This window comes from Lolium perenne, chromosome 2 (genome assembly GCF_019359855.2).
Source record: "Lolium perenne isolate Kyuss_39 chromosome 2, Kyuss_2.0, whole genome shotgun sequence".
In the NCBI taxonomy this organism is placed as follows: domain Eukaryota; kingdom Viridiplantae; phylum Streptophyta; class Magnoliopsida; order Poales; family Poaceae; genus Lolium; species Lolium perenne.
This window is the reverse complement of record NC_067245.2, coordinates 293,289,417-293,311,181: the sequence shown is the minus strand read 5'-3', so window position 1 is coordinate 293,311,181 and position 21,765 is coordinate 293,289,417. Positions and strand designations below refer to the sequence as shown.

Below are 21,765 nucleotides of genomic sequence, written 5' to 3'. Positions count from 1 at the left end.
TATTCTTGCAAAGTGCAAAGCCCCTTGGGGCAAGGCACCATGTTTCTTACCTTTTCTTATTTGAACCCATCCCAAGTTTTTACTTTACAAGTTTGTACTTGTTTTCTAAATGAGTTACTTTTATAGTTAACTTTGGTCAAAGTACAAGTTGTTACTAGAGTAGTGAGTTAGTCTTCTCCAAGCAAAGCAAGTTAGCACCCCTCATGAATTAGAGCTAGTGCTAATGAATTAAAACTTGACTACTCTAGATGGGAACATTGTGAATTTGAAGGATTTTTGAAACCTTGGAATGAAGATGCATTCCATTGAATGATTTTTTGAAGGTGAATATGACCAAGAGAAGATGGTGATTTTTTGATAAACAATGATGTTGGTTTGAATGCGATACCTTTCCAATTATTAAGTACCCCCACAATACCTGATTATGGGTAGGGCTTAACTGGAAGTTTATGCGTCTTAGTATGGGTTCCCTCTAAACAAGCGTCATCGGGGTTATGCCGAAAGCTGCCTCTACAACAAAAGAAACAATATGATATGATGCGAAATGAGGTGAATGTCCGGCCCAAGCCCTGTGCAGTTCCCAGGTTGACTGTCTGTCTTCACTGGGAGGCCAAGCTCATGGGGAGAGGTGCTCATACTAGGATTTGTAAGTGAAAGGTTATGGTTGATGATCCGCGTACTGTGTTACGATGATTCGGGGAAATCCCGACGGATGTAATCAAATGTTGTGGCACAAGTGTGCAACCTCTGCAGAGTGTAAACCTATTCGAATAGCCGCGTCCACGGTTACGGACGGTTGGAAAGGCCATACAGTTTCCGATGTCATATCTTTGAAAATGATGTTGAAAAGGATGATGGTGAAATGACTTGTGGTGGATTAAATTGAAATCACCACTTGAATGGTGGGAATGACACTAATGTTCCCACTTGAGTTAGTTAGCACTTGAATAAGCTTTTCTCAAACTTTGTGAACTAAAACTAGCTTTATGCAAATAAACTAGAGCTTAGTAAACCATACTAGAATGTCTAGCACTTACATTAGTATTACTTTGCGAGTACTCAACGTACTCACGGCTTTGTCCCTGGCTATTCAAATGGCCAGAGTATGAAGACGACCAAGGAGATGACCAGCAGGACGCCTACGACAACTAAGCACCTTCCGACGTCAAGCGTTGGCCTGTGGACTAAAGAGTCCTTGTATCTTACGCTTCCGCTATGTTGAACTATGAACTTGTGTTTGTTCGTTGATCAATAGATCAACTATTCGTGTAATATGGATCATGTGATTCCAATTTGTAAGACTTATGGTTTGTAATGAATGATGACTGTGATACTTAACTATTATGCCTCGCAACAACAATATTCCTGGGATTGCGATGTATGACATAATAGGCATTCGGACTTAAAAATCCGGGTGTTGACAAGTTGGTATCAGAGCCATTGTTTGACCTTAGAAGACCTTAGTTAGAATGGGCGTTCTGAAAAATTTAACTTTGAAATCAAATGAAAGAAACTATTTGTGAAAATTTACTACATTCTTGTCTTTGAGACTTTGCCAAAATTTGATGAATCATGTCTACCTTATTGGAAACAACTTAAAATTTTGCCACACGTTGCACTCTCTAATTTACGCATCCAATTCTCTTTCAGATGGCGCTGAATGAAGCCATCAACACCAAGTTTTACCAGCTTGGGAACGGAGGAAGCTTGATCTTCGAGCACGACCTCAACGCCCTCTCTGACTTCCTTGGGCGCCCACACCCCGAGTTTCACGGGGTTCAGCTGGACGACACGCCCAGAGGAGAGTTGCAGTGGGTGATCACTGCCGACTTGAGGGGCAAGATGGAGCCTCCCACTTCTGAGAGGATCCTCTTCTCCTTCCGTGAGAGCAACTGGCTCGACGGACTCGCACGTGGCCTACAGGAGGCACTTGCGCGCCTCTGTGGACAGAACGTGGTGAGCATCCTCGCCTCTCGCTACGCCCACCTTGTGAGGCGTGATGCCGCGGGAGTACCCATGGAGCTGCAGCCGCACCCGGAGTTGAGGCACCATGCTGAGCACCTGGACTTTATGCTCTACCAGACTCAGAGGGACCTCGACGCCACTCGCGCTTACGCGAACCAGACCCATGCTCACATCACTGAGCAGGGTGAGGCGATCAAGCTACTCAACAACGACCGCAAGAGCCTTCGCCAGCAGCGTGCCAAGAAGGACGCTACGATTCGTCGCCTTCGCGCCCGGATCGCGTCACTTGAGGCCACTGTCAAGGCCCAGGAGGATCAGATTCGTCAGCTGGAGGATGACGATGGAGGCATCGACATTCAGGGAGGAGACGCCTTCCTGAGCGACGACAACGACTTTGAGGAGGACGAGAACACCGAGGAGGAGGACTACGAGTTCCTGGAGGCAGGACCCGACGACTACGTCCCGATCGATGTCGATGATGAGGAGTAGTTGCACTAGTTCCACTTATAGTAGGTGTGAGTTGTATCCCGTCCCTTGTATCGTAGCATGAGAATGGTTCTTAAAACCATTGGAGTATGTGTGTAGTTTGTACTATGTGTTGCATGAATGAATGAATGTTATGTTTGTCATAAAAAGATTACAAGTTTTCAAATGCTTTTCAAACTTAACCAAAATGAACCATAGAATGTTCCCTCTTATCTCATAATCTTCTACATCTCCAGATGGCCCCTCCGAATCGCACCAACGACGCGATGCTGCAACTTCTGCAAACCATGCTTGCAGACCGGGAAACCGAAAGAGCCGAACGCCAAGCCAACCTCATCGCCTTGCAGAACATCGCCAACCAAGGCCATGGAAATCATGACCACCCCGGATCCAAGCTCAAGAACTTCCAAAACACCAACCCTCCGGTGTTTAGCAAGACCGAGGAGCCCCTCGACGCCGACGATTGGCTCCAGACTATGGAGAACAATCTGGAGGTAGCTGGAGTGGAAGCCAACGAGAAGGTGTTGTTCGCCACTCACTATCTCGCTGGACTAGCTCGCGCTTGGTGGACAAGCACCCGTGCCATGAACGGAGGTCAATTCATGACTTGGGAGGATTTCAAACTCAAGTTCAGCAAGTACCATGTACCCCCGGGTCTTATCAAGAAGATGAGGGATGAATTCCGTGAGCTGAAACAAGGTCGCATGACGGTGGTTGAATACCGCGACAAGTTTCTCACTTTGTCGAGGTATGCCCCTGATGAGACCGACACCGTTGAGAAGAGAAAGGAGAGATTCCTGAACGGACTGCATGATGAGATGCAGACTGTCCTCGTCAACATCCCCTTCGCCGACCTCGAAGCCCTTGTTGACTCCGCCATCCAGATGGAGGGCAAGTTAAACCAAGCTAATGAGAACCGCAAGCGCCGCATGGCCAATCAGAGTGGATCAAGCCACCCCCAAAAGTTTCGCCCTAGCTCAAGCGGAGGTTTCACTCCGAGAAACAACAAACCCCAGCTGCAGAACTCTCGCCCCGGTTATCAGAACCGGAGCGGAGGAAACTCCAAGCCAGGAGGCTACAACAACAACTACAACAACAACAACTACAACCGCGCTCGACCCCGAGCCCCTAACAACAACAACACCAACACCAACACCACTCCCAGGACCGGGAGCAATGCTGTTCCCGTTGCGAACAAGCAGGACAAGAGCACTATCACTTGTTATGAGTGTGGTGTAGTGGGGCACTACTCCAACGAGTGTCCCAAGCGTCTCGCCAAGCTCGCCGGCAACACCGCTGCACCTGCTCAGCAGCAACGCCGTGTCTCCACCGGCAAGAAGTTCGCCCCCAACAACCCCAACAACCGCAACGGCCGCCTCTACCACATGAACGCCGAAGAAGCCCAGGAAGCACCAGATGTTGTGCTGGGTATGTTTTCTGTCAACCACATCCCTGCTAGAGTGTTGTTTGATTCCGGAGCATCTCATTCTTTTGTCACCAAAGACTTTGCATCAACAAGTAAAATTCAACCCCTCAGTTTGAAGCATGTTATGATAGTCCAAATCCCCGGATCAACCACCAAAGCCAGAAAATTTTGTAAAAATGTGCCAATCAAAATCCATGATGTAGATTTCTTTGCAAATCTAATCATACTTGGAACCAAAGGTTTGGAAGTTGTCCTAGGAATGGACTGGATGTCCAAGCACAATGGATTGATAGACTGTGCCAAGAAAGCCATAACCATGACTAGCAGCACCGGTATCGTAGTTGAGCACGTCTCTGAAAAACTACCCAGAAAATTTACCTGCAACCAAAGTGTATCCAAGCCAACTCTGGATCAAATCAGGGTCGTTTGTCTCTACCCTGATGTGTTTCCGGATGATCTACCCGGTATGCCCCCGGATCGGGATATCGAGTTTATCATCGAGTTAATCCCCGGAACTGGACCCATCGCCCAGAGAGCCTACAGCATGAACGCAACCGAGCTTGTGGAACTGAAGAAGCAAATAGATGACATGTTAGCCAAGGGTTTGATTAGACCAAGTGCATCCCCATGGAGATCCCCCGTCTTATTTGTCGACAAGAAAGATGGTGCAAATCGTTTATGCACGGACTATCGTAAGCTTAACGATGTCACCATCAAAAACAAATACCCCCTACCCAAGATCGAAGACTTGTTCGACCAACTCACCGGATCCCGAGTTTTCTCCAAGATTGATCTTAGAACTGGATACCACCAACTGAAGATTCGAGCCACCGATATTCCAAAAACTGCCTTTACCACCAGATATGGGTTGTATGAGTACAACGTCATGTCGTTTGGACTGACCAATGCCCCCGCTTATTTCATGAATCTCATGAATAAGATCTTCATGAACTTCTTGGACAAGTTTGTCGTTGTGTTCATCGACGACATCCTCGTCTACTCCAAGTCCGAAGAGGAACATGAACAGCATTTGGAGATTGTCCTAGAAACCCTTAGACAACACAAGTTGTATGCCAAGTTTAGCAAGTGCGAGTTTTGGCTGGAAGAAGTTGGATTCCTCGGACACATCTTGTCTGCAGGAGGAATTGCCGTAGATCCCGCCAAAATCAAAACTGTTATGGAATGGAAAGCCCCAACCACACAAACCGAGGTCCGCGCTTTTCTTGGATTAGCCGGATACTACCGCAGATTTGTAGAAGGCTTTTCAAGCATCGCTCGACCAATGACCCAACTGCTGAAAAAGGACAGAAAGTTTGAATGGACCGACAAATGCGAAGAGAGCTTTCAACAGCTCAGGAGTAGACTGACAACAGCCCCAATCCTGATCATGCCAGATATCGCAAAGCCCTTTGACGTATATTGCGACGCCTCCAAGACTGGACTTGGATGCGTGCTTATGCAAGAAGGCAAGGTTGTATCCTACCTTTCAAGACAACTCAAGCAACATGAACAGAACTACCCAACCCACGACCTCGAACTTGCAGCCGTGGTCTTAGCCCTGAAAGTTTGGCGTCATTACCTCATGGGTAATCGATGCGAGATCTACTCCGACCACAAAAGCCTCAAATATATATTCACCCAGAAAGAGCTAAACATGAGACAACGCCGATGGATCGAATTGATCAAGGATTACGACATGGAGATTCACTACCACCCCGGCAAGGCCAATGTGGTAGCGGATGCTTTGAGTCGACTGCCGTGCCAGTTGAACTCCATGCTCGCAACCGAACAGCCCAGCTTGCACCAAGAGTTTGAACAGTTCAGACTTGAACTTGTTAGTGAAGGATTCCTAGCCAGCATAGAACTGCAACCCACCTTGGTTGGTCAGATCAAGGAAGCCCAGAAAGACAACGCTAGCATTGACGGAATCAAGAAACAGATAGCCGCAGGAAAAGCCCCCGGATTCACCGTAGACGAAGCCGGAGTGCTTTGGTACAAAGAACGTCTCTGCGTACCATCGGACTCTGACTTGAAACAAGTAATCCTGCAAGAAGCCCATGACACCCTTTATTCCATCCACCCCGGAGGTACTAAGATGTACCAGGACCTGAAAGAACAATTTTGGTGGCACGGAATGAAGAGAGAGATCGGTAGCTATATCGCTAAATGTGACATCTGTCAGAGAGTCAAGGCAGAACATCAACGACCCGCCGGACTGTTACAACCCCTCCAGATTCCGGAATGGAAATGGGACTCCGTAGGAATGGACTTTATCACCGGACTGCCCAAATCCAGCAAAGGCAATGATTCAATATGGGTAGTGGTCGATAGATTGACCAAAGTCGCCCATTTCATCGCCGTCAAAACCACCTATCAAGGCCCCAAGTTAGCTGAACTTTACATCTCCAGAATAGTCGCTCTGCACGGAACCCCCAAATCGATAGTGTCAGACAGAGGATCACAGTTCACCTCAAGGTTCTGGCAGAAAGTGCATGAAGGACTAGGCACTCGCCTAAATTTCAGCACCGCCTATCACCCTCAGACCGACGAACAGACTGAGAGAGTAAACCAGATACTGGAAGACATGCTTAGAGCATGCGTACTGGAATACGGATCCAAGTGGGAAGACTGCCTACCTTACGCAGAATTCTCTTACAACAATAGTTACCAAGCCAGCCTACAGATGGCCCCCTTTGAAGCCTTGTACGGAAGGAAGTGCCGTACCCCCCTGAACTGGTCAGAAGTCGGAGAAAGCCAAGTTTTCGGCCCAGATGTTCTTCATGAAGCCGAAGAGAAAGTCCACAAGATCCGAGAGTACCTCAAGACGGCGCAATCCAGACAGAAGAGCTACGCCGACAAGAGACGTCGGGAGATGACCTTTGAGATCGGAGACTTCGTCTATCTCAAAGTATCCCCCTTGAAAGGAATGCAAAGATTCCAACTGAAAGGAAAGCTTGCACCCCGCTATGTCGGACCTTTCAAAGTCCTTAGCCGCCGAGGTGAAGTATCTTATCAACTGGAGTTGCCTGAAGAAATGTCGGCTGTGCACGACGTGTTTCACATCTCACTTCTCCGTAAGTGCCTTCAAGTCCCTGAGAAGACCGAAGTGTTCAGGAACATCGATCACAGATCGGTGGATATCAACAAGGACCTGACTTACCGCGAAGTGCCGATTCGCATCCTGGAAGAAGCTTACCGAACCACCCGCACCCGAAGCATCAAGTTTCTGAAGATCCAATGGAGCAATCATACGGAGGATGAAGCCACATGGGAACGCGGAGACTTCATGAAGAAGGATTACCCAGATCTCTTTAGTACCTAACTTTCTTTTCGATCTCGGGACGAGATCTTTTGTAAGGGGGAAGGGTTTGTAACACCCCAAATTTCAATAAAAAGAAAGTTAGAGAATTCCAGAAAGCAAAATTTCAAACCAACAAAAACTTTTCTTTTTTTTGCATATAGTACCCTGCATAGGACTTGTGCATTTGAGTGATATGCCATGATGATTGCTTCTACTTGTATTTGCTATACTCTAAAACCCTAGTGTGATCATATGAAGATCACCAACCAAATAAATCAAAGAGGAAGAAAATACAATAAAATGCAAAACCCTAAAAACCCCCACATATGCCCTATGGCATTTTTGTAAATCTTGACCCTAGACCTATTTGGTCTTCACCATTAGTTGGATAATGTTATTAAACACTTATTACAACTTTTGGAATCAAAATTTCACAGTTCAAATGAAATTCAAACACATTTCCCACTCACATATGATAATGGTCAAAACTGAAATTTATAGTCTGATCACCACTTTGAGCCCCTGCAATTCAATTTTCCCAAACCAATTCTTGCTAACTCTTTGCACCATTTCAAAGTCAACATCAAGGTGAACAACTTTGATGAAGATCACCATGCCAAATTCATCTTTGATCATTAGCTATGCTCATCCAAAGTTGCAACATTTTAACAAGTGGAACAATCTCACACTTGTCAATTTTTGCAATTCTTGAATTCTACTTTTTCCACCACCACCTCTACTCATCTCTGGTCAAATACAACTTATCTCAACACTCACATTTCAAAAACTTGCACCTTTTGAATTAATTCAAATTTGGACAAATTTGCAATTTTCCAAATATGGCACTATTTGCACTATTTGCAAATAGTGAATCTACTCCACCCCATCTACCCTAACCTGCCCCATTTGGTTCCCTGGTCCCCTTAAACCCTAATTGGTGTATAGTAAGGCTAAGGAGAGGAGGAGAGCAACTAGGGCATGGCCATGCCGGCCATGTCCCGAGCCCGACCACCTCCCCCTCTCCTCCTTCACTCTCCGCCCTGGCCACCGTGCCCTTGATCGCCACCGCACCTCCCTAGTGCCGCCTAGCACCGCCCTGGTCGAGGAGGAGCTCGACAACGCCCGGACGACGCGTGCCCAAACCTGCCCTGGATGCCGCTCGCGTCGCAACCATGCGCGCCATGGACGCGCACTGGCCACGCGCCGCGCAGCCACTCCGCTCACACCCTGGACCCCCTGTCTTCGCCAAGCACACCGCCGTGACACCTCAGCCGCGCCAGACACGCGCCCAGCCCCAACCCGTGACCGCCGGCGCCGGAGACGATGACTTGTTCCCGTACGCGCCGCGGCCGTCGTGGAAGAAATGCGACCAAACCAGACGTCCCCCGACCAAGCCAACACCACCCATAGCTTCGCCTGGAAGAGGAGAACCCGACAGCGCCCTCGCCTAGCCCAACCACTCGCCGGAATCGCCGCGAGCATGTCGACCTCGCCGCAGCCCTCACGGTCACTCGTCGAATTGAGCACACCAGCACACTCCCCTCATCTCACTCGACCGCCTGAGCCACTCCACCATCAACATTCGCCGCCGTAGCCACCCAATCGCCACCTCACTGCCGACGGACGCCGCGGAAGCTCGCCGCCGATTGAAGCCGATCCAGGAGTTGCCGCCGGTACCAGTCGACTCGCCGTCGTCTACACCTTCACCGCGCACACTGCCAACCCTAGCTGGAGCCGCGGTGAGCTCTCCGACCCCCTACCCTCGCCGCCAACCTCTCTGCCTCTCGCCGGAGAAGACGACGCACCAGCGCCGTCCGATCCCGATCTAATCCTACGTCCCACGTTGAAACTTACCGTTTCGGGTTTTAAGAGAGACTGACGGGTGGCCCCCACCCTGTCAGCAGGCCCACGCGCACTGGATGCGTTGCTGGGCCGTTTCTTCCTTTTTCAAACCGTTTCGGCCCAGTTAGTTTCCCGCCGGCCCTTTTAGTTCAAACTGAGTTTAATTAATTCAAATGAATTTCAATACTGCCCAAACTTTGAAATTCAACCATTTCAAATTGGCTAAACCAAATTTAGTGAATTTTATGTTGTTAGAAAGCCACTGAAATTCTCTACAACATGCCACTGGCCCCATGGCCAGATTCCTTGTAGAATTAATGTGACAAAAATAACAAGACAGGGACTTTTCCCTATTCAAATAATTCTTAAAAATCAACCAAAATAGATATTAAGTTAGTTCCAGCTCTAATAGCTCACATTTGACTTACACTAATTGTTTATGCAATAAAATGGTGTGGTCATTTTGCATGATCATGCCCTAGTTTAATTAATGGATATTTTGACTAGTTTAACTAGTTGATATTGTCCAAAACTATTAAAGTTAAAGTGTGTGAAGTCTTATACTTCATTTAAACTTGTCTCACATGAATTCATGAGATGTTTGGACCCCTGGTCCCAAACTCTCTTATATGAATTACTTGAGATTTAAATCAAATGTAGTGTTATTTAAATGGTATGAGGTGATCCACCTCATTTAAATCATTTTCCCTAATGATGATGATGAACATTTGACTTAGGTCAAGATGAGTTCATACATGATTGTTGGAGAAATTAAATCTTAAGAAGATTTCAATGAGAGGAAATTATTTCTCAAGAACCCTATGGAAACTATCATTTACATATGAAATACAAAGAAGTGAATTCTATTTAAACCCCACAACCCATGCACCCTAGTTTATTTACTTGTGTGCATAGACTAGTTTGTGTGTTATATTGATGTATGGAATAGCCATTGAATTAGTGAGTAATTATACTCGTATTTAACTTTAGACGGTAGCACCGGAGAGTACGCCGAAGAAGAAGGTTGCTACCAAGAGGAGGAGGAGGAACAGTTTGAGAACTACCAAGGCAAGCTAATATTCTTGCAAAGTGCAAAGCCCCTTGGGGCAAGGCACCATGTTTCTTACCTTTTCTTATTTGAACCCATCCCAAGTTTTTACTTTACAAGTTTGTACTTGTTTTCTAAATGAGTTACTTTTATAGTTAACTTTGGTCAAAGTACAAGTTGTTACTAGAGTAGTGAGTTAGTCTTCTCCAAGCAAAGCAAGTTAGCACCCCTCATGAATTAGAGCTAGTGCTAATGAATTAAAACTTGACTACTCTAGATGGGAACATTGTGAATTTGAAGGATTTTTGAAACCTTGGAATGAAGATGCATTCCATTGAATGATTTTTTGAAGGTGAATATGACCAAGAGAAGATGGTGATTTTTTGATAAACAATGATGTTGGTTTGAATGCGATACCTTTCCAATTATTAAGTACCCCCACAATACCTGATTATGGGTAGTGCTTAACTGAAAGTTTATGCGTCTTAGTATGGGTTCCCTCTAAACAAGCGTCATCGGGGTTATGCCGAAAGCTGCCTCTACAACAAAAGAAACGATATGATATGATGCGAAATGAGGTGAATGTCCGGCCCAAGCCCTGTGCAGTTCCCGGAGTTGTTATCTGTCTTCACTGGGAGGCCAAGCTCATGGGGAGAGGTGCTCATACTAGGATTTGTAAGTGAAAGGTTATGGTTGATGATCCGCGTACTGTATTACGATGATTCGGGGAAATCCCGACGGATGTAATCAAATATTGTGGCACAAGTGTGCAACCTCTGCAGAGTGTACACCTATTCGAATAGCCGCGTCCACGGTTACGGACGGTTGGAAAGGCCATACAGTTTCCGATGTCATATCTTTGAAAATGATGTTGAAAAGGATGATGGTGAAATGACTTGTGGTGGATTAAATTGAAATCACCACTTGAATGGTGGGAATGACACTAATGTTCCCACTTGAGTTAGTTAGCACTTGAATAAGCTTTTCTCAAACTTTGTGAACTAAAACTAGCTTTATGCAAATAAACTAGAGCTTAGTAAACCATACTAGAATGTCTAGCACTTACATTAGTATTAGTTTGCGAGTACTCAACGTACTCACGGCTTTGTCCCTGGCTATTCAAATGGCCAGAGTATGAAGACGACCAAGGAGATGACCAGCAGGACGCCTACGACAACTAAGCGCCTTCCGACGTCAAGCGTTGGCCTGTGGACTAAAGAGTCCTTGTATCTTACGCTTCCGCTATGTTGAACAATGAACTTGTGTTTGTTCGTTGATCAATAGATCAACTATTCGTGTAATATGGATCATGTGATTCCAATTTGTAAGACTTATGGTTTGTAATGAATGATGACTGTGATACTTAACTATTATGCCTCGCAACAACAATATTCCTGGGATTGCGATGTATGACATAATAGGCATTCGGACTTAAAAATCCGGGTGTTGACAGTCTATCCTGTTCTCTTTCACCCAACTGTTGAAAAAAAATCCAAACCTATAAGAAAGGGAGTTGATGACATAAGTTGATAACATAATACACAATTTACCTTTCAACATGCGCAAGTTCAGCCTGGTAAGCAAACTGAGAGAAGGTGAAATCTTCAACAGCCAAAGCAAGATGGTCTTTGTTAGCAAGGCATGGCCTGATGCAGTAAAAACTTGTTATTAGACAAAAAAATCAATTGAGACTATTATAAATGTTGTGGGTTTGACATTTTTAGAAGAATGTTTTTACCGGATAATTGAAAATAAATGGACTCTAAAAAAGTACATGCTCAATCATAGGTTTGAATTATATCACCCCAATTATTGCTTCTTTCTTCTTTGTGGGAACAGCAAAGAGATGACTCAGGAGTATTTGGATACAATAAAATTAGTTGAAGTTATTTTTTTGGAAATTATGAACATCGATCGTAGGAGTTTGTGGCTTGAGTTATTAATTTAATTATATGCAAACTACTTTTGGGGATGAGAATCTTACAAGTACGATGTCTTGAACATCTGATAACCCTGAGCATCAAAATGTTCAATACTCCTCCTGTGGTCTAGACGTTCCATTGTGGCATAAAATGGAAACTTGACAGCATACTCCACCTGAAATAACAGACGCATATAATTAAGTGTAAACCAAACCCTTAATCAAATCTAGGATCAATAATTTTTGAATTATATTTTTTTGCATCCAAGCACCTCTGTGAAGACCGGAACTATATCCACATCATTAGAACTCATCTTTTCCTTTAAGAAGTTGCTTGACCAATAGCCTATGTTATCAAGGATCGTTTCATTTTTTGAAACACTAACTGTTGAAGCCTTCTGTAGTTCTAGTAAAGATTTTGTATCATTCAGATACCCTTGAAGTGAACTACGGAAAGCAGAGGCTTCAGCAAGATGGGATAGTTCATCTGCGTAAAATTGGAACTTGTGAGTTAAATCAACAATGAAGATAAAAGTTGCAACACAAGTATTCTACCCGAAGGAAATACCTGAGGAAACATCATATCCATTCATCCTTAAAATACGAAATGCCATTGCACATGTTGCTACATCCAACATGATTTCCTCATCTCTCTGTAACCAGAAACTACAAAATGGATATAGTAAATTAACAGGTCTATAAATATACATACATTAACTTTTCTCTCGGTCATTACCTATGTGTCATGTCGAGGATACTCTTTATTTCGGTTGAAAAATGATGAGATATTCCAGTCTTTTCAAGCGAATCCACCATCGAAAGCTGGCAGTATATATTTATTGGGAACACTGTTGGTACTGCAAATGTTGATTTAGGACGATATTTAGCAACAGTATACAGGTTGCAAATTCATCATGGTGTAAGGCACACAAACTCACCTGAACTACCAAATTTACTAACTAGCAAATTTAGATATTGGAGGGCTTTATCATCATGATTGTATATTAATGCAGCTGCAGTAGCGGAAGGAGAGTTGAACAATGATCCATTCTTCCTCTGAAATTTCATGACTTCATTCCAATCCAACATGTCTCCTAACCCTTCAGCAACATAAGCCATGTATTCTTCTCTACCATAAGATGTATCCTCAGCAAATCTGTATGTGACACACATAATAATTTTCAATTTGTTACTCACATGAGACTGAAATTATGATTGCTACATATGAGACTGAAGTTATGATTGCTACATATGAGACTGAAGTTATGATTGCTACTTTTGACATATACAAGATAAATATCATTGTTCCCCATTTTCCATTTCAAAATTATGGTTTGTCGGAAAATCTAAATAAAATAGAAAAAAATACAAACAATATTTTTCATAAAAGAAAGTGAGATAAAAAAATCAGCTAGTGAGTTTCAATTCATATCCACACATATGCATACTAACAACCAGTTAAACAAAATGCATATATACATAATTTTTGTATAAAGGTCACTCAGCAAACCTTTTCAATTCCATCTGCCGGATGTGAAGAATGTCATCAACATAAGTTTGTTTCACGGGAAATTCCAAACCCATGGAATTGGCTAGGGTAATCATACCAGTAAAAGTAACATTAAAGCCTACAGGAGCATCAATCTGCTCATCCATAACAATCGAGAAATTTCTGCCAATAAAATGTAGTCCTGCCACCCAAGGAAAAAAAAGGAGTCATGTGAATGTACATCATTTTATCTCAGTTACAACTTATAGGCCGTCTAAAGTAGAGACCTTAAAACAACAAAAATAAATTAATGATGTTTCAATGTTTCATACCTCTGCTGATGTGCTCGGGACCAACATTCCATTTCTTAAGTGCAAGAATGCATGCCAATGTGGATAAGAGACTACACTTGTCGTTTGACGAGTCATATTTTCTGATACCCCAAGATCCATTATCCTGTTGGTTTTGCAATATCCATTCAACACACTGAGGGAAGCATGGAGCCTGAGGGATACCTTGCGAGGGCACCATTGCCACCCATGCTGTGTCGTATGGGGATGGTAACCATTGAGGCTCTTGGAGCTCTTTCTTTATTCTAGCCACCCTTTCCTAGATTATATGCAACATTTGATCATTGTATTTAGTTGCGCCAATAATTCCATGAGACTAGCTCAAAACATCTAGCCGAAACAAGAGTCATAAGTGTTGGGTCATACCTTCTTTTGCATGCTCACATTTTCTTCTACCAAAATCTTCTCAGTATATGCTGTTTGATGAAAGAATATTTTAATGTTAGCATCAATTAGATAACGTTGCTCTCATACATACATGTATTACTAGTAAATAACCCGCAATTACAAAACCAAATACCACATATTCTCGGTGTGTGCTACTTAAGCCCTTGACGCACGGTGGAAGCTATTGTTACAACTCTTCTTTCTGGCCTGTACCACATCGATCCTTTGTCCACCGCCACATACCTCCTTCCCACACTACATGTTCACTAACTCCCTCCATTCTGCTAGGTGGCGTGCCATCATACTCACCTCACTGAATCCACCATTGTCAAGGAGCACCCACGTCATTGGTTCTTGAGCAGCTCACAGCTGCCATGGCATCGTAATGGGAGAAAACTAGAGGAGAGATAACTGTACCTTTTTTTGCGCTTACGGTTTTTTAGAAGATTATTGCACATTAATTAAATAAGCATATGTTTACAACGCACACATTAGTACAATTTGGAAAGAGAGGTGTTGCCACAATAACAAAAGGAACATGACGGAAAGCAAAAACGACATTTGAGTCCATAGGATCTAGGTGAACCCCGTTGCCGCCTGCTACTGACCACCATTGCTGCAGAAGAACACACGGACCACCCCCTATCCTAGATACAGGAGTGCAGGCGCATCATTTTAGATCGACTACTTTGGGAACCAAAGATGTAGCTCAATTTCCCCGTCTCAACGACAATGCAGCCCTGTACTCCTTGGCCCATCAGCTAAGAGTACCTGATATGTGCATAGACCTTACATCCAATAGCTACACTTCCCGATATCATCAGGGACCATGCGATAGACTTGTCATGCCCACTGCCCAATTCTATATAATACAGGAACCTCACAACACTCATCACTCCCCCAATCTGCCCCCCTGAAGCAATATTGACACCTCACTTCCCACTCCATATGGCGCTCTTTGTAATCCATCACTGATAAACTCCCTACTTTCTACGCCCAACTATAAACCCTAGATAGCCGCACTTCGACCAGCCTCCTCATGAAGATGGTGTTCAAGGTGAAGGCATCAAGGATGTCCATGGTGTCTCAGTGTCGTGTCTTCCCCCCAACATAAGCAACCCAGAATCCTTTGTTAGCATTCCTGTCCCACAAGTCTGTTCTTGCTGCTTTCTCCAAGTTAATGATTTTTCTCTACTCTAATAGCCTACATCTCCCTTCTCAGATCCACTGATAGGATGACGGCATGCAGGTCTAGCTATGATGCAGGAGGATGAAATGCAGAACAATGAGTTGCTCGAAGAAATCTAGGAGACAAAGGAAGAATTTCCTAAACAACAAAGATGATCTTCCTTGACCACAAAACTTCTCTTTGTAGTTAGTTTGGTAGATCTAGGGTCTACTGACTATGGTGTAAATTTTTTTTTCAAAGTTTAGATGCAAAATGAGATGTATGAAACGGATGCCATTAAGAAATGGTGTCATGTAAGAAATGAACCACATGAAAAATAGATATAAATGAAATTGTATTTTGTTTTTGTTTTTAACAGTATGAAACAAACATATGTGTTCTCATTAACATGTGTGCCATGAAAGGAATACCTGCCACACGACTTAAATTTGTATATCCCTGTGCAAGCCATAACTGTTGCCTAACAACATGGGTAGCTAAGTGTCGAGCTAGCGATAGTTCCCCGAAAATACTTTCCGTGATGTTTTTTTCCCTAGAAGCCTATAAGCGCCGCACAAACTGTGTCTCATCCATCTACAAGTTAGCGAATGTAAGTGCCTTGTCAGCCCTACGTGCTGTAATACTAATATATCAGTATGAGTAGAAGCTAATGCTTTTGGTTTGCAAACAAAAATAGAGTTGGTTGTGCCAAAAAAAAACCAATTTTACATTGGACATAATGTGATAAATCTTAGGCTAGGGCTTATTTTACGCACAACAAAATAGGAAGAGACTATGAAATCTTCATAATATATTCTAAAACCGTGAAAGCTGATCATTCGGGGTGGACGTTGGGGTGTGCCCAAAGAAATTGACATTCTACATTGGATGTTTTTTTTAAAAAAAACATAGGGTTTACTACACAAGAAAATCAGGAAAGTACTATGAAAGGTTCATCCTTTTTTTTTTGTACCACGAAAGCTTCATCTTTTGGGGTGGACGGTTGGAGCCGAGGTTTCTGAGTTTTAGTTGACTGCTGCACATCTTCATAGTGTGTGCTATTTGAGGTGTAAAGTCTAATTTGTGTACAAATTGGAGTGTGATATATGACGCGCAACATTAAGCTAGCTTCATTATGAAAGACATCGGGCGATATTTCCGGCAATAGTACTGGACGCCAGCTCTGATAGCGACTGATTACTGACAAACACATAACTCTAGAAAAAAAATGTTCTAATCTAGCAAGCCAGAGGTCATTTACCTAAACAGGATGAGATCATCGTCCTTGTCCTCCTCGCGCATATCGGGTAGAGGTGAGGAGCGCCATGACGGCCGCGAGCGAACAGTTCTCCGTGGGAGGAACCGTGCTCTTCAGCACGGGCGGAGGCGAGGCAGAGATGGCTCGTTCGTCGCTGACGAAACTTTGACAGGGACGGCGCCGAAGCCGCAGCAGGGAGCGCGTGGCCGCTAGCCGCCTGCCGGCGATGTGCCGGGAGGACGGAAGAGGCACCCCCTGCTACTCTCGGGATCGAGTTGGACAACATTGTAAGTGAGGGAGAGGATCGATCACCGGAACTGAGAGCGGTGGAAAATCAAGGTTGAGGCGTCTGCATGTTTATATATCAGCACGCTTGCCCATATGTCGAGATTGCTGACCGAGCCAGCCGCCGGGTTCGATGTAGCTCGTGAAGTCGTGATTGGGTCAATGCTTGTGGCCATGCGTCTTCGAAGAAAATCGAGAATGCGGCCACCTATATCGTGGCGATAATCCTAGACGTACGGACGAATTTGGTTACGGAAGGATTACGGACAGACGTGGGTTGCTTTGGTTGGCTGGAGTTTGATCCCCTCCTGAAAAATCGGACCAGATTTTTGATTTCTGCTGCTGCTTTGTGAGTCCGTAAGCATTTTATGTAAAAGATTATCGTGGTGGGGTCAATCCGCCAATACATATGCTTGTGACCGGGTGTTTTCAAGGCAGCAGCTACTTGATCTACATGACTTTCAACACGCAGGCACTTTTTCCTTGGAATTCTGAAGATTAGAAAGCTAAGAAAAATGGGCAAAAGAATGTTGGACATCATAGAGAAAACGAAAGATCTTCAGCAACAAGTAAACGGAAATACCATTCTTTATCATTCTTTCAACTATGACTGACCCTATTCTCGGAAAGACCCCATTTGACCTATCAAATCCTCATAAACATCACTGCTCCATTAGCCGGGTAATCACTTTTGCCATTCTATCATAATATATCCAGTGTTATTATGTAATCATTTTGCCTGAGAGAGTTGAGGTCTCTCGGGACTGAATTTTTGCACATGCTGAATTTTTGGTATGGTGCGTGCTAAGTTTCTCAATTTTGGATAAAATATGGACGAAAACAATCTTTACTATTAAATTTGCATCCGTTGTTCGTAGGCGTACGCGTCCGACTGAACCATCGCCCTCCCGCAAAAAAAGAAAAACAACGGTTCCTTTGTCCCCACGATCCGATACGACTACCAATAAACGTGGCGATCAACACGGCAACACGTCGCGAGATAAAAGGAAACTAACAAACGAGAAAGAAAATCAGCGGGCGGCAACGGGTGGAGAGAAAGAGCCGCGAGTAATCTAATCTGTCCGGGGCTGCGCCGGTTCGCGGATATTTGCCGCTGCAACCGGAGGAGAGAGAAGTCCGACGCTCAAAGTTGGCCATGCCGTCAGCGGGCTGCACATCAGGTGGTGGAGGACAGTCAGCAGTCTCATGGCGCCGTTGCTGCTGCTTCGGCGGACGAGAGCCAGGAGCCCCATAGGATGTGCATGTAAGGTTATTGCTCGTAGCAGTGTATACACGTGAGTTAAACAGTATAAAGTATAGCTAGAACTCCACTGTAACCAGCTCAATGTGGATTCCAAAGTAAACATACAGATGATTCAGCATATGGTACCGGATAAGCAGACTCTTCAGTTACCTCAAGCAAGGTGTGCCAAGGTGTGCCACACATGTACTCATCACCTCTGCCAAGTTAAACAGTATAAAGTATAGCTAGAACTCCACTGTAACCAGCTCAATGTGGATTCCAAAGTAAAAATACAGATGATTCAGCATATGGTACCGGATAAGCAGACTCTTCAGTTACCTCAAGCAAGGTGTGCCAAGGTGTGGCACACATGTACTCATCACCTCTGCCAAGAATATGTTTTTTGACATCTTCATATGTCACTGCCACGTGAGTACTGATTGGATACTCCGATCAATTGGAAATATGCTTACTTAAACTAATTACAAAGCCAAGAAGGTTAAACATACGAATCAAAAATTCCCCATTTTCCCCGAATCGAGCCAAGAGTCCGGGCTGGAAGAATGAATAATCCACACTGATTTTGGAAGGCAAGTAGCTGAAATGGCTGGTGGTCGATGAGCCATGAATAACGACAACACCATCATGCAACTCTTTCTTGAAGTCAAACCAGCCAGAGGTCGGCAAGGCCACCAACGACGACAACTACATCATCGCTCTACACCCAAACCCAACGGCAGCAAGCAATTCGTTTGGTGGACCACGCCGAGTCCCAAGGCATGTCCAGTGAAAAAAAAACAGATTAGAAGTCTAATTTATAGCGGTCCTAAGTTGTTTCCTTGTTGCAACGCATAAAAAATTGAAGCGGCCATGACGACGCACGGGCTTTAAAAAATACTCCATAATTCTTTTTTTTGCATAAAAATGGAGGAAAATGGAGGATAAAAAAGGCCAGATGTACTTTATTTCATGTAGATTCCTTCCTAGAATATTCATGTTCAAGTAAGACTGACGTATCGCTTCCCGGTCGAACAAAAATCTAATTCTTAGGTAAACAAAGTTTTGACGTACGTGATAAAGCCTCTGAATCACAAAAGTTCATGCGGTCACTTTCGTACAACGTGGAGACGTCTCTTTGGAAGGAACGAAATACCCGGTCACGCATCAAGGTGTTGTCAGTACGAAATTGAGGAATGGTGATTGCAGAAGAAGATAAACACTTATAAAATTGGGCATGTTTTAATTTGAAAGACAAGAAATTTCGCGTGATCATGTTTTAATTAATATGTGTTTCAATAGTAAAGACAATCTAATTATTTTTCTAAAACATTGGACTCAACGTTTGGTCTATCCGTAGCAACGCACGGGTATTGTACTAGTAGACATATAACACAAAAGATATAAGAGGCGTTTAATAGAATGTAACACATGTGATATGTCATATTTGAACATGTAGTGTGTTAAATTTAGTTTATGGTCTGAACTTGGTGTTATGTGAATACAAATGATGGTACTGATTCAATTTGTGGTCTTGTGCCTTATATGTCTATTTATTTGTGAAATTATGTGCACTTATGCTGAGTAAAATTTTTTTATCTTATGTTCTATATATATGCCCATCATTTCTACCCATATGTTACCCAAAACTGATAAATTTCAAGACACACCATTCCAAAATTTCAGTACACGTCATGCCAAAGTTCAGCTCTGGTAGCTCTCAACTCCACCTAATGAAGAAAAAAACTGATTAGATACTAATGATGGAGATACGTTGGAATGACCAAACTGATTATCGAGGTTTTTCCGAGGATAAGATCGGCCAAATGGTGTTTCCGAAATGAGGGATGAGACCCCCGGCCTTTGCATCGAAAAGATGCATACATCATTCTTTATTAATTTATTCAACAAAGTACGATAAAGAGCATGCATTAAAAAATATGAAGACACCACACAACACCTACAAACCCGTCAATGGGTGAAGATTATGTCGACGTGGCCTTATGCCAGTGATATAACGAGATCCCTCCACCAGCTAGGAATCAGATGTTTGTGAGGATATGATCGGTCATAGTGGCAAGATCGATAAAAAATGAAACAATGAGCATCACTCCTCTCATTTTCCTTTGAACCAAACAAGCCCATAGGTTTTGACAAAACTCGCATAAGAGAGACGTGTTACATAGCTTTTGGCAGTCCGGTGTCTATCCTTTCTTCCCTTTTCGAGGAACAATACGACCAAAAAGTAAGGTCTAGCGAAGTTGGCTGATTGTTTTTTTAGGGGAAGTTGTTTGATTGTTGGATATGAAGACTTTGACATTTCCGTCGTCGACAGACCAATGATAGAACCATCCATATCACCGACCATGATCATTGTTCCTCAACCAAACAGCCAGTATTTGTTTTACCAAAGGGACATTAGTAGTCTTTCTGAAAAGGGATTTGTTGCGATGACCATCGCATATAATATACCATTGCATCTTTTAGCATCAAGTGAACATATCGCAGACTTCAGAAAAAAAGATCAAATAAAAAAGAAACAAGAGCATGATCTCAACATGCATGGAAGGCAGCCCCGCAGCTAGTAAAAATGCATGGAGGATGGAGTCAAACACATGCGAATGACCGATGAAAATTGATTCGATCGGTCGGCTCTGTGAGAGCATACACTCCGAATACTTTGAAAATAAACAAAGTCAAGAAAAAAGAGACCATTATCGCAAGTCTCAACATGCACGGAGGAACTCCCATGTAGAAAGAAAAATGCATGGAGGATGCAGAGTCAAACACATGCCAATGACCAGTACAAATTTGTTGGTCGGCTATGTGACAGATACTACTACATGTGCGAGGACTCGAAGAGTCAATCCATAGAAACACTCATCTGGCCTCAGCCGTTGTTCGTCAATTCACGTGTCTTACTTTTCCGCAGTTTATATTTTACTAGTCACCATCTATTATAGTACGAACATAATTGTTAATCAAGCCTGAATCTTGAACTTGACTTTGTACACGTGTGGCTGAGCCGTCGCTCTTTGCATATGTCAGCAGCCACCAGCTAGCGCCCATCACATGCTCCTACCGAGTTTGACTTGCCACTGTACGTGGGTCTCATTTTTCCACGGATGTCAGGGCATTTTGGGTCGTCTGGGTGGCCGAGCAGACACGCGGACAGCGGCCCGCGTCCGTCTGTCCGTTTGGGTCGCGCGCTGCGCCCAACGCGCGGACGCAGTGCATATGTAATAAAATAAAACAAAAATCAAAATAAAAAGGACAACAACAAAACATAAATTTAAACTAGTTGGTCATTAAATTTAGCCCTATTTTGGGCAAATTTTACACAAAAGAAAGCCCTATATGGGCTTTAAACTAAAAAAAAAGCAAACCCTAGCCAGGATTTGCGAGCACGCGGTGGCCGCCGGCAGTACTACCCCCAGTAGTACTCGTCGTCGTCGGTGTCAATGACGACGACGCCCCCCGGCGGCGAAGCGTTGTTCCGGCTAGAAACGTCGGAGGGCGGCGGGGACTCCGGCCAGGGCGACCACAGCGCCCTTTCCTAGACGGAGTGCGGGCTCGGCGGGCTCGCCGGCCTGCGCAGT

General features: G+C 44.0%; 1 protein-coding gene across 1 annotated transcript; it reads right to left on the bottom strand.

The window, feature by feature from the left end:
• Window positions 1–11,499: 11,499 nt before the first annotated feature.
• On the bottom strand, window positions 11,500–17,013 carry LOC139830085 (9-beta-pimara-7,15-diene synthase, chloroplastic-like). The gene is made up of 11 exons (XM_071825715.1): window positions 16,645–17,013; window positions 14,195–14,244; window positions 13,811–14,087; window positions 13,500–13,680; window positions 12,928–13,145; window positions 12,726–12,846; window positions 12,558–12,655; window positions 12,262–12,476; window positions 12,053–12,165; window positions 11,619–11,714; window positions 11,500–11,545 (listed from the first exon to the last, which is right to left on the bottom strand). The coding sequence occupies exons 1-11, from the start codon at window positions 16,925–16,927 to the stop codon at window positions 11,500–11,502; spliced, it is 1,698 nt and encodes a 565-aa protein (XP_071681816.1). The 5' UTR covers window positions 16,928–17,013.
• Between the last annotated feature and the right edge of the window lie 4,752 nt (window positions 17,014–21,765).

Coding starts and splice junctions, on each gene's coding strand:
- LOC139830085 (XM_071825715.1), bottom strand. CDS start 16,927: ATGTTGTCCAACTCGATCCCGAGAGTAGCAGGGGGTGCCTCTTCCGTC. Junction 13,146..13,499: donor CGGCAGATGGAATTGAAAAG/GTTTGCTGAGTG, acceptor TGTCACATACAG/ATTTGCTGAGGATACATCTT. Junction 12,656..12,725: donor ATCCTCGACATGACACATAG/GTAATGACCGAG, acceptor TCCATTTTGTAG/TTTCTGGTTACAGAGAGATG.